The sequence below is a fragment of the Rhinatrema bivittatum genome, chromosome 18 (genome assembly GCF_901001135.1).
Source record: "Rhinatrema bivittatum chromosome 18, aRhiBiv1.1, whole genome shotgun sequence".
NCBI classification, from domain to species: domain Eukaryota; kingdom Metazoa; phylum Chordata; class Amphibia; order Gymnophiona; family Rhinatrematidae; genus Rhinatrema; species Rhinatrema bivittatum.
In genome coordinates, this window is record NC_042632.1 from 827,499 (window position 1) to 843,657 (window position 16,159).

Genomic DNA, 16,159 nt, shown 5'->3' on the forward strand with positions numbered 1-16,159 from the left:
CCTGTGATCTTTGCACCAATTTTCAATGTAAAAGTACATGCACACTTTCACTTTGAAAATTGCCAAGGAAAAATTACTCAGTGATTGCATCTGCTTTTTCTGGAGATACTTTTTCCAACCAAATCTGCATGCAGAGTTTTGAAAACTCAAACTTATAAACAGTTTTCTCCCTCAGCCTAATCCCACATTGAGAACACTTTTCGCTACAATGCAGGTGAAAGTATGCAGTTTATGGAACTCTGCATGTTAGACATTTTCAGCCAACATATGTGGGTAACTTCTATATCTGCAGAGATCCCTTCAAAAATTGCCCTCTTAAAGAGCAATTATTTTCTGGGGAAAAAAACACAAACACATGAGCTGGTCATGATTAGCTGCTGGCCAATGCCTGGCATCTTTTGTAGAAATTCAAAATAATGAACAAAGATTCACAAGGTACCATGAAAAGATGGGAAGCTTTGGATTGTGGATGGACACCAGGAGGGATATTAGATGGAAAGGAACACGGGGGAGAGAGACTCAAAAGCAAACAGCATCCTGGTCCATGTTGTTGCGGCTCCGGGTCGGCCCCGGCCGCTTTGCCTACCTCCGCGGGATTCCGGGGCTTCCCGGCCCTCCTCGGGTCTCCAGGGGCTCTCGCCGCGGCGCTCTCGGCATCCCCGCGCGGCGCTCGGGCCTGCCCCTGCTCCCTCCATGCGGCTCCTGCACTGCTGGAGCAGCCGGCGTCTCGCCGTGGCTAGCTCCGCCCCCTAGGGGCACGCGCGCGTCTCGGCCCGATTCTTAAAGGGCCAGGCGCGGGAAACCTGCCTCCATCCTCCCAGTGACGTCAGATGCTGCAGGGCTACTTAAGCCCTGCAGTCCCTCTCCTCAGGGCCTTGCAACGAGGTTCCCAGGGTTGTTCCTGTCTCCAGTTGCTGCGTTCCGCTTGTTGTTTTCCCTTGGCTCCTGACTTGAATTGGCTGACGTTTCTTCTTGGCTCCTGACTCCGGACTGGCATTTGGTTTCCTCTGGCTTCTGACCTCGGACCGGCTTACGTTGACCCTCTGGCTTCTGACCTCGGACCGGCTTACGTTGACCCTCTGGCTTCTGACTTCGGACTGGCTTACGTTGACTCTCGGGCTCCTGATCTTGGACTGGCTGACGGTGATCCATTGGTTCCTGACTCTGGACCGGCGAGCAACGACCCTTCGGCACTCGACCTTGGACTACAGCTGACCAGGCCCCCGCGGGCCCTCCTAAGTCCCAGCGGCCGGGTCCCTACGGGCTCCTCCTGGGGGGACTCCGGCTTCCAGGGTGAATCTCCTAAGTCCCAGCGGCCGAACTCCTACGAGCTCCTCTCGGGGGAGGATCAGCTTCCAGGGCGAAGGTTTTCTCAACGCCGTGCCAGCGCCACCATCACCTCCTTCCTCGCCAGAGCCCTTGGTCGCATAGGGCTTCCAGAGTCCCGCCTTCGACCTGCCACCAGTCTGTCCTTGCCGCCTCCCGGTCGGGGTCACTGCTTCTACCACCTACAGCAGCTCTTCCTACGGCTCCGATCGGCCCAAGTGTCCACGAATCCAACACATGTCCCCTAGTCAGAGTAAGTCTGGGCTGCAAAGAGGGTCTTACTCATCCAGTAGCAGGAGGGCAAGTGGACCACCTAGTCAGTCACCAGCAATTTAGTTTGTCCAATAAGTGGTCTTAACTCTAACTAAACTCATGTTTAAGAGATGGACTTAAGCACATGCTTCAGTCACATTTTGGATCAATCTGCATATGCATCAATAAAATTGAAAATCACGCAATAGAGAAAAAATGAAGTCTTACCAGCTCTCTCTTGCCATACTGTTGTTCCACTTTGGCTCTCAGGTTCCTGAAACACTCCTCCATGCGGCTGTGGAAAGGTCGAAGATCATCACCAATTCGCTTCTCATGAATCTTGATTCCAGCTCCAAGGAAAGGAATCTTGGATTTAAAAAAAAACAACACAGAAACGTGTGAAGCAGGCTGCAGAACATTAGCATCAGCTGGATAAGAGAGCAGCATAAATTCTTTGGGGTAGATTTTAAAAAAGAGCGCGATCGCGTACTTTTGTTCGCGCAGCAAGCGCAAACAAAAGTACGCTGGATTTTATAAGATACGCGCATAGCCGTGCGTATCTTATAAAATCCTGGATCGGCGCGCGCAAGGCTGCCGATTTTGGGCAGCCTGCGCGCGCCGAGTCGCGCAGCCTGCCTCTGTTCCCTCCCCTCACCTTCCCCTCCCTAACCCACTCCCCCAGCTCTATCTAAACCCCCCCTTACCTTTGTCCCTCGATTTACACTTGCTAGAAGCAGACGTAAATCTACTCACGCCAGCGGACTGCTGGCACGCCATCATCCGACCCGGGGGCTGGTCCGGAGGCCTCGACCACGCCCTCGGGCCTGCGCCATGCCCCCGGTTCCACCCCCGAAATGCCGCATCCCACCCCCGAAACGCCGCGTCATTCGGCCCCGCCCCGACACACACCCTTAAAAAAACCCCGGGACTTACACGCGTCCCGGGGCTCTGCGCGTGCCGGTGGCCTATGCAAACTAGGCGCGCCAGCGCGCGAGGGCCCTGCTCGCGTAAATCCGCCCGGATTTACGCGAGCAGGGCATTTAAAATCCGCCCGTTTGTTCATTGCATGAAAAAAAATGCATTATCCAATTTTAATCTAGTTTCAAGGCAAGTGATATCAGAAGGTTTCCATTTGACTCTGCAATAACAGCCGATAACTATAACTCTTGAGTAATTGACAAACAAGCCAATACAGTACAGTGCCTGTTTGCCAAAGGTAGGCGTTAATTTCTCTCGGCACCGGGAAACTGCTTTTCTGTGCCCCCTCCAACTTAATATCATGGCGATATTAAATCGGAGGTCCCAAAAGTTAAAAATAATTAAAAATTTAAAAAAAATGTTTTAATCTGCCCGCAGCTCGTGGGCGGAAGCTCAATTTTGCCGGCAACCGGTTTCCGAACCTGTAGCTGACAGCGTGTTTGAGAACCCAAGCCGGCAAAATTGAGCGCCGGCTGTCAAACTCGCTGACAGCCGCCGCTCCTGTCAAAAAAAGAGGCGCTAGGGGTGCGCTAGTGTCTCTAGCTCTCCCGCGATTTTCACTGTATCGGCCTAAATGTTTGCAGAGAAGGAATTTTGGGAACAATAATTACCTTAACAATGGGTGGTAATGTATCATGAAAGAGATTCAAATGCTCCAATCCAGATATATTAGAAAAACATGGGAAATTAATGTCTTATGTTTCTTTGATGAGCTACATTTTGTAGTCCTTCTAGATGATATAATAACTATAATTGAAAGCCCTCCAACAATTAATTTTCTATTTAAATCCTTGGCTCAATTTAATCCTTTCTATGTTGGTGCTTTCTAGAGACAGCCAAGATGACTTCTTGCACTTAATCAATAATCAGACATTTTAGAATGATTATGGATACTCCTGTGTGTGGGACATAAGAAAGGACCACAGGGTTTAGTTAGCTTCTGGTGCCAATTGGCATTGTGGTTGATAGCCATAAGTACTATACCCAAAAATCTGGAGAGATGCTTGGTAACAAATTTGTGAGAATGTTCACCATGTAAGAATAAATTGCTGTTTGATGCTAGGGCAACGAAGCCAATGAGAGCAGGTTCTCGCTAGTGGGGGCATTGGAAAAAGCTGGATATTTGCTCATATTGAATGGTTATTCAGTGACGAGTCTCCTGGAGGTCCTACATGATTCTATATGTACTGAATACTTTATTTTGGTAGATTTGGTTGCCTGATTGCTCAAGAGGAAATTATTGGATACACTGACGTATGCGTGTGGATTGCTCATATCTGAATTACGTGCTTAGGAAATGAATTACATTTGCTCACTTTCTTATTTTGACTATTTAAAACTTAGAAATTTCTTGTGCTACTGCTACTATGCCTGATCCAAATCACAGGAATCTGGAGTTGTGACATTTCCTTACACATATGCTATATTTTTTGACATGGGTGCTTCCTTGAGGGCTAATGATCTTAATTAAATTCATTCTGTATATGCTGAGGGCTAATGATCCTTGATTAAATTCATTCTGTATATGCTGATATATGTTGATAATCCTTAATTTTCTATCAACCCATAGCCACTCAGTTTTGTAATATAGATATCTTCTCCTATTCAATCAGAAGGAAAGACCTGATTAAGCCAAATATACACAGCTAAGACCAAGTTACCTGCCATGCAATGAGATCCTTCAGTCTGTTCAGTTTTTCATGATCTTCTGGATGTTGTCTTGCATACAGATCTGTAAAAAACGCCTGAATAAGACAAACAGAGCTCTGTCATTTCAGCTGACAAACAACACCCTTCTTTCTAGTCTCTGTGCTATGTGCACCCCATAACTACATGTCTTCAGGAGATATTAGTCTATTCTGGTTTTCTAACTTTCACTTCAATACATGCTGAAAGACCAATTCATAGAAAGAACCTAACTGATAATCATTGGCTGCTTAGGAATGATAAAAGTAGTGGATCATTAGCCACTCAGGGACACTAGAGGTAGCTCCTCATTTGCTACCCAAGGATGCTGGAAGTAGTGGATTGTTAGGTTCACAGGGCATACAGCCCTATTGACTATCTTCTGCATGCAGCCTCTGCTCTAAAGGTTAAACAAAAAAGTTGTAAGTGACTATACCAACCACAATATTTTATAAAAAGTTTCATTGCAACTGAAGACATTATATCAAAAACATGTTTTGATTTGGCATTTAATGACCATCAGAATAATACCAGCCTGCATTCATATGATACTTGTAATCCAGAATCCCCAGGTACTTTACAATTACACCTGTGTACTGAAGGGTCTGCTGGCACTATCCTGACCGTAGACTGCACAAGAGCTACCATAAAGGAGAGGAAGGAAGGATACTATCATTATTGCAAATTACATTATAAGACCCCAAAGCAGAGGAATTACTTGCCTTACCCCCCACCCCCCAAGTCTGTGGCTTAGAACGGAGCCACAGGGTCATAAAGTGACTTGCCCATAGTCACACAGAATATCTGGAAAGATTGTAATTGTCTAATACTGTGTGCCAGTCTCAGGACTGCAGGACTTGCCATTTTTCAAGGGTGGCCTATTATAAACTCGTATGTGGCTCTGGCCCTGATATTGAAAAAATGGTGAATGCTACATTAGCCGGATAAGTAGTGACTTATCCGGCTAAGTAGTGGCCACTGAATATCTGGTTACATTCAGCGGTCACCACTGATTCTTTTGTTTTAACACTATTTTTATGTATGTTTTAATTGTAACCAACAGAAACAATGTAACATAACTCCAGCATCAAAAGGTTATATAGTAATGCAAGATTAGTATTTGAGTGACCTCATACTGGGCATCATCGTGAATGCTTGATTGTATATGTGTATATATATATATATATATATATATATATATATAAACTCTGCCGTTCTTTATAATCATATGTTAGACGAAATATAATTTTTCTAAGTTTTCAAATTGCTTTTCATAGTATTGAATTATGTGAGTGTCTCAACTTCTTTGTAGTGCAAAAATATTTTACATAGAATTATTTTCACCAAACTTCTTTAGTAAAATAGCCATTTAGCTTTTATGGAGGAAACACATCAAAGCCCAGCATTAAAGAGGCTTAGTATGGAAGTGCCCGACACAGTCCGTGTTTCGGATGTGTACCTTCTTCATGGGGCCAGTAAGAGGTGTTTAACTTCAGCGAGTGTTCGCCATCAAACCGGTAGTGTACTCACATCTTACTGTGCTCACTACCGGTTTGATGGCGAACACTCGCTGAAGTTAAACACATCACTGACCCAATGAAGAAGGTACACGTCCGAAACACGGACCATGTCGGACACTTCCATACTAAGCCTCTTTAACGCTGGGCTTTGAATTGTTTCCTCCATAAAAGCTAAGTGGCTATTTTACTAAAGAAGTTTGGTGAAAATAATTATTTGTAAAAAAAAATTGTTTGCACTACAAAAAAGTTGAGACACTCACATAATTCAACATTATGAAAAGCAATTTGAAAAATTATATTTCGTCTTACCTATGATTATAAAGAACGGCAGAATTTATATATATGCGATCAAGCATTCACGATGATGCCCAGTATGAGATCACTCAAATACTAATCTTGCATTACTTACATTAGTTTCTTACCTGATAATTTTCGTTCCTGTAGTACCATGGATCAGTCCAGACTGCTGGGTTTTGCACCGCGTCTAGCAGACAGAGACAGAGATGTTTTAGAAACAAAACTCCGCCTTATATAGGAGAGGACCACCTACAGTCTGCCAGTATTTCGTAATTTTAAGGCATGATGGCTCCCATAAGATACCATAACTATATACACTAACACCTGAACCAGAAAGAAACATTTAACACCAGGTCACTGAACTCCAGTAAGATCTGAACCTATAGAACCACATGAAAAGTAAGGAACAAGGAAATTCAAAATTCTGCAGAAAAAAATGGAAAAACAAGCGGACTCTCCCCCACTTGAATCACGCTGACAGGGCGGGCCTCTGGACTGATCTGTGGTACTACAGGAATGAAAATTATCAGGTAAGAAACTAATTTTCCTTTCCCTGTATGTACCCGGATCAGTCCAGACTGCTGGGATGTACCAGAGCTGTTCTTATCCGGGGTGGGATCCAGAGAGGCCCGCTCGTAGCACACCTTCTCTGAATCCTCCCGAATCTGCAGCCTGCACATCCAATCTGTAATGTCCCGTGAAAGTATGTAGAAACTTCCATGTTGCCTCCCTACAGATCTCCTGTGGAGAAACAAAATGAGACTCCACCCAGGACGCGGCTTGCGATCTAGTAGAATGAGCCCGGAGGCTGACTGGAAGAACTCGGCCCCATAGCAAATAAGAGGAGTGATAGCCTCTTTCATCCAACGGGCAATGGTAGCTTTTGAAGCCATGTGACCCCATCGAGGACCTTTCCAGAGCACAAAGATGGTCCAACATGCGAAACTCATTTGTGATTTCCAAATAGTGCAGTAGCACTCTACAAACATCCAGCTTCCGCAAATCACGGGACAGAGGATCCGAACGATCCAGATCCCCAAAGGCTGAGAGCTCCACCGATTGATTGACATGAAAAGAAAATACCACCTTCGGCAGAAAAGAAGGAACCATCCAGATGGAAATTCCCGAATTGGAGAGCCCCAAAAAAGGTTCCCGGCAAGAAAGCGCTTGGAGTTCTGACACTCATCGAGCTGAAGTGATAGCAATGAGAAAAATCACCTTCAACGTAATATCCTTCAGTGTTGTCCTCTTTAAGGGCTCAAAAGGCACCGCACACAAAGCCGTATGCACCAAATTCAGACTCCAAGAAGGACAAGGATGTTGAAGCGGAGGACGTAAATGTTTGGCTGCCTGAAGGAACCGCACTATGTCTGGATGTGTCGCCAAGGTTCTGCCCTGCACTAAGGGCTGCTTCCTGAACACGTAAGGAACTACACGATAATCCCATGGACAGCCCCTTTTGAAGAAAGCACAGAACATTGGATACTGAAGCTCGGGTTGGTGAAACATCACATTCAAGACACCAGGTCTCAAAAACCTTCCAAACCTGAACATACGCAAGATTAGTGGAAGTTTTGCGTGAACGGAGGAGCATAGTCACTACCGCAGAAGAATAATCCTTGGCACTTACACGGCGCCGTTCAAAAGCCATGCCGCTAGACAGAAGAAATCTGCTTCTTCCAAATAAACGGGTCCTTGGTGAAGTAAATCTGGGATCCCTGGGAACCGTAGCGGACCCGCCTCCGCGAGATTGAGGAGGTCTGCGAACCAAGGAAGTCTCGGCCATTCCGGTGCTATCAGGATAACTGGCACTGGATGATGCTCTATCCAGTGGAGCACTTTGCCGATTAATTGCCAGGGTGGAAATACGTACATAAGAACGTCGACTGGCCAGGGTATCTACCCCTTCCTCTCCCGGCTCTCTGCGGTGCGAGTAGAACCTTGGAGCTTTGGTGTTCCGAAAATTCGCCATGAGATCCATGCTGGGCATGCCCCATGCTAGGCATATGTGCTGAAAAGCATCCTCTGACAATTCCCATTCTCTGGGATCGAGATGGTGCCGACTGAGAAAATCCGCCTGGATGTTGTCAACGCCGGCAATATGAGATGCCGTGATGCTGATCAAGTGACGTTCTGCCCAGCTGAACAACTGAGCCACTTTCTCCGCCACAGGATGACTCCTGGTTCCACCTTGGTGGTTGATGTAAGCTACCGTGGTCGCATTGTCCGATAATACCTAAACTGCCCTCCCCTGCAGGAGAAGACGGAAGGCTTGTAACGCTAACCATACTGCCCGGGTCTCCAGCCAATTGATCGACCACTTGGACTCCTCAGGACACCATAAGCCCTGCACGGACTTCCTCTGGCACACCGCTCCCCAGCTGGAGAGACTGGCGTCCGTGGTGATCACCGTCCATTCAGGAATCTCCAGAGGAACCCCCCTGGATAGATTGTCTGTCACCAGCCACCATGCTAGACTGTCCCTCGCCGCTTCCATAAGTGGCAATGGGAGAAAAAACAGTTTCGATACTGGGTTCCAGTGGGACAGTAATGTGTACTGCAAGGGCCGCATATGAGCAAACGCCCATGGCACCAGCTCCAAAGTTGACGCCATGGACCCAAGCACCTGTAGATACTCCAAACTTCTCCCAGGGTTTGGGACTAACAGGCTCCGCACCTGAGCTTGTAACTTGATGATGCGATCCTTGGTGAGAAAAACTTGACCCCGTCCCAGTGACCATAGAAACTGCAGTACCCTGTGAATTGCGTCTTTGGCTAAGGCTTCCAACTTTGCTTGAATCAGCCAGTCATCCAAATAGGGATGTACCAGGAGACCTGCTCTCCGGAGGTGAGCTGCCACCAACACCAACACTTTGGTGAAAGTCCTGGGCACTGTTGTCAGACCGAAGGGTAGGGCTTGAAACTGAAAATGTTGGCCCAAGATGCAGAACCGCAGAAACCTTTGGTGGTCTTGATGGATCCCTATGTATAAGTAAGCATCCGTTAGATCCAGCGAAGCTAGGAATTCTCCCTGCCTTACTAAGGCAATGACCGACCGGAGAGTTTCCATGCGAAATTGTGGAACCTTTAGACACTTGTTCACCTCCTTGAGGTCTAGAATGGGACGTAATGATCCTTCCTTTTTTGGTACTATGAAATATATTGAGTAACGACCCCTTCCTTGCTCCTCCGGAGGAACGGGAACTATAGCCCTTAATTGTAGCAGCCGCAGTAATGTCTCCCGAATCACTGCTCTTTGTGGCATACCCACAGGGAGAGATGAGAAACTGATCTCGGGGTCACTGTGCAAAATCTAAAGCGTAGCCTTGTTTTATCACGGACAGTACCCACTGATCCGTGGTCACCTTGGTCCACTCCTCGAAGAACAGGGTCAGTCTTCCCCCCACTTCTGGAGCCGAGGAGTGGACTGGCATCCCTTCATTGGGAGGATTTTGCTCCTGAGGAAGGTTGAACTGCCCCAGGTCTGCTGAATCTTTGACCCCTAAAAGACTGGGCATAGGTTTGCTGTTTCGCCGGAACCGAACGAAAGGACGAAGAGGGCAACTTGGTTGGTCAATACTTCCAATTCCCTCTGAATCTGGCTTGAGAAGAAAAGGAACCGCGTGAGCGAGGTTTGTCTTACGGCAACCGATGCACCTTATTCTCTCCCAGAGACTGAATCATGTCATCCAAGATCTTACCAAAAAGTAACTTGCCCTTAAAGGGCAAGGACCCCAGTTGAGCCTTAGAAGACACGTCCACCGACCAGTTGCGCAACCACAAGAGCCGGTGAGCAGATACCGCCGACACCATGGACCTGTCGGACGTCCGGAGGAGGTCGTGGAAGGCATGAGCACAGTAAGCCACCGAGGATTCCAAACAGTTCGCCTGAGCCGCTTCCTCATCCGAGAAGCCCGCATTGGCTTGTAATTGTTGTACCCAGTGAAGCCCGGCTCGCATAGCAAAGTTACTACAAATAGCCGCCCGGACTCCCATGGCTGAGACCTCGAAAATCCATTTGAGCTGTACCTCCAACTTCCTGCCCTGGAGGTCCTTGAGTGCTGTCGCTCCTGAGACGGGAATCATGGTTTTCTTGGTGACAGCGGACACCGCCGAATCCACCTTAGGTACCCGCAGCCTTGCCAAGGCATCCTCTGGCAGAGGATAAAGCTTATCCATGGCTTTACTGACTTTTGAGCCGAGATCCGGGGTATCCCATTCACGAAACAAGTCCGTTGCCAAAAAATGAAAAGGAACGGCAGTAGCAGGACCTCTCAGGCCCAACAAAACAGGGTCCATCTTCCCGAGTTTGGACTCCTCTGGAGGGCTGTCAATACCCAGCTCAGAGAGTATAGCTGGGATAAGAGGTGCCAATTTGTCTTTACAAAAAAGACAAACCACCTTAGGGTCATCGCCCTCCGCCGCCTGAGAGCCTCTCTCCGCCTGCGGCGGATCTGGCTCCAGTTCATCCGCCCCTGTCTGTGGAACCTGGGGTTGACAATCTGGGTCCCCAAGATCTGAGTCCAGTTCAGAAGAATCTGTATCCTCCTGTGGCCTCCCAGTGCGGAGGGGACACTTAGACTTGATAGGCCCCGCACCCTTATCAGACTTGGCGTGCTTAGACGCCCGGGCCTTATGGGAATCGAACCTTCCCCCCGCAAGCATCTTGCCTGCTTTCCTTGCCTTGAAGGATTTATATAAGAAATCAATGAAGGAAGACTCAGAGGAGGTGTCAGAAGTCCCCTCAGGGACTTCCGGGTCAGGGGAGACAGGCTGCCACGATTCCCTATTTTCAGGAGGCCGTGGCTGAGGAGATAATTGAGGAGGAAAAGACCCCTCCCCCATGGCAGCCATAGTAGCAGAGTGGAACAATTGTAAAATGGCCTCTGTTCCCGCGCTTAATGGGAAAGGATCCTGTGTCGACCGAGCAGCCCCTGCTGCCAGCGAGGGAACACACGGTGGCCTGCTTTTATTAATATTTTTTGCCGTTCCTGCACTGGAGGATCCTTCTCCCCCCGGTAAACATTGTGAGCACAAGTTCTCCTGGGAAAGCCTTACGCGGGCAGAGCCCCACGCGCGACATGCAGCCGACTGCGGCATCGGGGAAGGCAATGAGGAGAAATAAACACCTGAAAAAAATTCAAATTTACACCCCCCGATGCCGAAAACACGGCGACCCCCTCCCCCCCAGTGATGAGAACAAGGGAGGGAGAGACTGCCTGAACAAAAATGGAAGCAAAGTAAAATTACTTAAAAAAAAAAAATTTTTAAGGCAAAAATTGCCTACCGTGGTCCAGGGTGCTGATCTTTAGGGTGGAGTGAGCCGGGCTCCCCGGTATCGCACCCATGCTGCCTCAATTGATAGTTGGGGTCCTCAACCCTCATTGGCAGCTGCCTCTGACCAGCAGGGGACGGCCCTCTCAGAGCCTAACAACCCTCTGGGAGGCAGACCACAGGAAACGCTTCCTTTTGAGTCTTTTTTTTTTTTTTTTTTTAAAGAGACAAAAACTCTTAAACTGGAAAAAGATAGAGACTCTCACGAACTAGACTAAATCTAACCCAAAATAAAGACTGACCAGACTGTAGGTTTTGCACCTCCTCCATCTGCTCGAGACAAAGAAATACTGGCGGACTGAAGGTGGCACTCTCCTATATAAGGCGGAGTTTTGTTTCTAAAACATCTCTCTCTCTATCTGCTAGAAGGGGAGCAAAACCCAGCAGTGTGGACTGATCCAGGTATGTACAGGGAATCAAATTTATCCAGTTAAATTAACTGGATAAATTAGACCTAAGTTTAACCTGCTATGGAGCAGATCTAATTTATCCAGTTAAATTAACCACCTTATGGAGCAGGTCTAATTTATCCTGCTATGGAGCAGGTCTAATTAACTGGATAAATTAGACCTGCTCCATAGCAGGTCTAAACTTAGCCAGATAAGACTTATCTGGCTAAGTAGCAGCAAATACAGGGATATTCAGCAGTATAGCGTGCTGCTGAATAAGTATTATTCTGCTAACTTATTTAGACTAACTTATTAGTTAACTAATGTTTGAATATTGACATACATGTGGTTTTCTATAGATTGTCACAGATTGTCACTATAATAATCATGGCTCCTAAAAGGTGGCTAATCTCATGCACACTCTTATTGTGAAAGGGCAGAGTGGAGTACTTCTGAGACTAATACACCTCGAATTCTGCATAGAATGGTAAGAACCTTTCCAGGAACCATTACATTGTTCTAAAGTAGAGAGGAGAGGAACAGGTTCTGAAAATGCAAACATCACTGGATTCAGGAATGTGTTCTCCAGCAAGACAAGTAAAGGATAATTGGTTCCCACTGGCTAATTTTCGTTCCTGTAGTACCATGGATCAGTCCAGACTCCTGGGTTTTGCTCCCTTCCAGCTGATGGAGACACAGAAAGTTTTGCAGGTACCGCCTCTTAACCCAGTGTGCCACCTGCAGCTCCTCAGTATTAATCGAGAACCAAGCAGATTTTAAAAATACAAAAACTTTCAACGAAACTACCACTATAAAATATGAACAAGCAGAGGAAAGAGTAAAAATTGTCAAAACAGATTTAAAGAGAAATCTATGCCAATCTTCAAAAGATTTCCAATATTAAGGAAAAAACAGATCGAGCGGACTCTCCATAATGCTCTCTCCTTTCCCATGTGGGTCTCTAGACTGATCCGTGATACTCAGGAATGAAAATTAGCAGGTAAGAACCAATTTTCCTTTCCCTGTACGTATCCGGATCAGTCCAGACTCCTGGAATGCACCAAAGCTTCCCTAACCGGGATGGGACTATGAGAGTCCCACTCGAAGAACACTTTCACCGAAGCTATCAACTTCAGAAGTTTGGACATCCAACTGGTGATGTCTGGCAAAAGTGTGCAATTATTTCCAAGTGGCTGCCCTGCAAATCTCCTGAGGCAACACAACTGACATTCCACCCAGGAAGCCGCCTGTGAATGGGTAGAATGAGCCTTTAACCCCTCCGGGATAAAACAACCGTCTAATATATAAGTGGAACCGATCACCTCCTTTAACTAATCATGGCCTTTGAGGCTTGCTGACCTTTTCTGGCCCCGCTCCATAGGTGTGGGGCCAGACTCTCTGATCACCAAAAGGTGATCAGAGAGTCTGAAGCTATTAGTGACCACCAGATATCACAATAAAGCTCTCCTGATGTCTAGCTTTCACAATTCCTTAGTGTGAGGAGTATCAGCCTCCAAACTCGAAAAGGCCGGAAGTTCCACTGACTGACTCATATGAAAAGCTGAAATGACTAGGTAAGAAGAAGGGAACTATCCGCAAAGAAACTCTGAAGTCCAAAGAAAAGGTTCCCTACAAGACAGGGCTTTGAGCTCCTAGCCTAGCCGAATAAATACTATAATAGCCACAAAACAACCTTCAAAATGAGATCTTTTATGGTAGCCCTTTTAAGGGGTTCATAAGGCGCCACACACAAGCTCTTGGGCACAAGATTGAGGCTCCAAGAAGAACAAATGTGATGAGAGGGGGGTCGCAAGTGTTTCGCTCCTCGGATGCGCAGTCAAGAATGCCCCTTTGATCTTGCCTAATAAACATCCTAGGGTGGATATCTGAACCCTCAGGGAATTGAAGCATATCCCTTGTGACAGACCCTTTTGCATGAAGGCTAAGATCTGTGGCACTGAAGCTCTCCTAGGTGTAACATCCTGCTCTGCACACCAAAACTCAAAGACCCTCCACACCCAGACATATGCCAGGGATAAAGAAGTCTTGCGAGCCCAGAGAAGAGTAGCAATAACATCCCCCAGTTACCCTTTCTTTCTTAATTGCCTCCTTTCAAAAGCCAAGTCGCGAGACAAAAGCGATCCGCCTGATCAAAAAAGATAGGGCCTTGCTGTGGAAGAATTTGCAGATGGCCCAGCCTCAGAGGGCTTTCTACTGCGAGATTGACTAGATCCACAAATCAAGGTTGATGAGGCCACTCCGGGGCCACGAGAATCACTCTTCCTGGGTGGATCTCTATTCTTCAGAGAACCTTGCCTACTAGAGGACAGGGCGGAAATACATAAATCAGCACTTCATGAGCCAGGGCAGGACTAGATCATCCACTCCTTCTGCCCCGAAGTCCCATCTGCGACTGAAGAAGCAGAGCACTTTGGCATTCTTGTGGGTCACCATGAGTTCCAAGTGAGGCTTGCCCCACTTGTTTGCAATGAGAGTCATCGCTTCATCCGATAGCTCCCATTCTCCAAGGTCCAACTGCTGACAGCTCAGGAAATCCACCTAGAGTCCGCTATATGCGACGCCGCTAACCCGAGCGAGGTTCTGTTCCGCCCAAGACATCAGCATCTCCACTTCCCTGGCCACCGCCTGACTCTTGGTACCTCCTTGGTGATTGATGTAAGGTACCATCGTCGCATTGTCCGAGAAACTCGTACCGCTCAATGGCGCAAGAGTGGGAGAAAGGCCTGAAGTGCTAATTGCACCGCCCTCGTTTCCAAAAGATTGATTGAACATGATGTTTCTATCGACCATTGACCTTGCACCGCTTGGGACTGACACGCGGCTCCCCAATCGGAGAGACTGACATTGGTAGTGACTACTACCCACTACGGTATCTAAAAATCCACTCCTTGCGTCAAATTGTCCCGCACAAGCCACCATGATAGACTGGACCTGGCAGACTCTGTAAGTGGAAGATGGAGATGAAACTGCTCCAACTTTGGGTCCCACCAAGAAAGAAGTGCCCTCTGAAGAGGTCTTATATGAGCAAACATCCAAGGAACCAATTCCAATATTGAGGTCATGGAGCCCAGGACCTGTAAATAATCCCACACCCGGGGACCCTGATCTCCAAATCTGTGACTGCAATTTGCAGATTCACTCCTTTGTGAGGAAGACTTTCCCTAGATGGGTGTCAAAGTGAACTCCCAAAAAATCCAGGACCTGAGATGGGGACAGGTGGCTCTTGGCAAGGTTGATTATCCATCCTAGGGATCTCAAACAGTCCATGACGAGATCCACTGACTGACGGCACAGATCCTCTGACTTTGCCCGGATGAGCCAGTAGCCCAGATATGGGTGGACCAGGACTCCCTACTTCCTGAGCACCGCCACCACCACCACCATCACCATGGTGAATGTTCTGGGGGTGGTGACTAAACCGAAAGGCTTAGCACAAAATTGGAAATGCTGACCAAGGATCATGAACCTGAGGTATCTTTGGTGATCCAGATGGATTGCAAAGTGTAAACAGGCCTCCGTCAGATCCAAGGATACTAGAAATTCTTCACTTCTCATGACTGGTATATCAGACCGCAGAGTTTCCATCTGGAAACAGGGCACCTTGAGAGTCACGTTCACCTTCTGAGTTAGAACGACTCCTCCTTCTTTGGTACCATGAAATAGATGGAATACCGTCCCATTCCTCGTTCCTCCCGAGGAATGGGAACGATGGCTCCCAGCATTCGCAGCCTGTTAATGGTCTGTGCACAACCAGCTTCTTCTCTTTCTATGACACTTAGAACCTACTGGTCTGATGTGATTTTGACCCACTCCTCGTAAAAAAGGGTCAGCTGACCCCCCAATAGCTGGCACCAAGGAGTGGGCCGGCCATTTCTCATTGAGCAGCCTTGGGACTGGAAAGTCCATGGCTCGTGCTGTCACTGTTGGCTTACCAGTTCCGAAAGGACTGGGACCAAGAATGAGACCTCACCGAGGCCTGCTTCTGACCTGCACCCTGATTTCTGCTTTGAATGAATGCCGTTGTTCCAAATCTTCGCCAAAACTAAGCTTGTCCTTAAATGGGAGGGCTCCCAACTGCGCCTTGGACAAAATATCTGCTGACCAATTGCAAAGCCATAACAGCCTCCTAGTCGAGACAACCATCGTTCTGGAAGAAGTGCGCACAAGATCATATAAGGCATCCATCCGCACCATATACCTCCACTGCCTCCAAATGCTCCGCTTGCTCAAACGCCTCTGTTCTTTAGCACTCTGCAACTGCTGAACCCATTGCAAGCTGGCACAGAGCATAAAACCGCTACACACTGCTGTTCCTATACCCAGAACAGAAACTTCAAAAATTTGCTTCAGGTACAC

At 47.4% G+C, this 16,159-nt stretch overlaps 1 protein-coding gene across 1 annotated transcript in view; it reads right to left on the bottom strand.

Moving 5' to 3' along the window:
- LOC115079628 (dedicator of cytokinesis protein 2-like) overlaps positions 1-16,159 on the bottom strand; it is a 991,955-nt gene that overhangs the window by 93,439 nt on the left and 882,357 nt on the right. Inside the window, 2 exon segments of the mRNA XM_029583335.1 lie at positions 1,807-1,944; positions 4,218-4,301. Of these exon segments, the coding sequence (XP_029439195.1) occupies positions 1,807-1,944; positions 4,218-4,301 (222 nt within the window).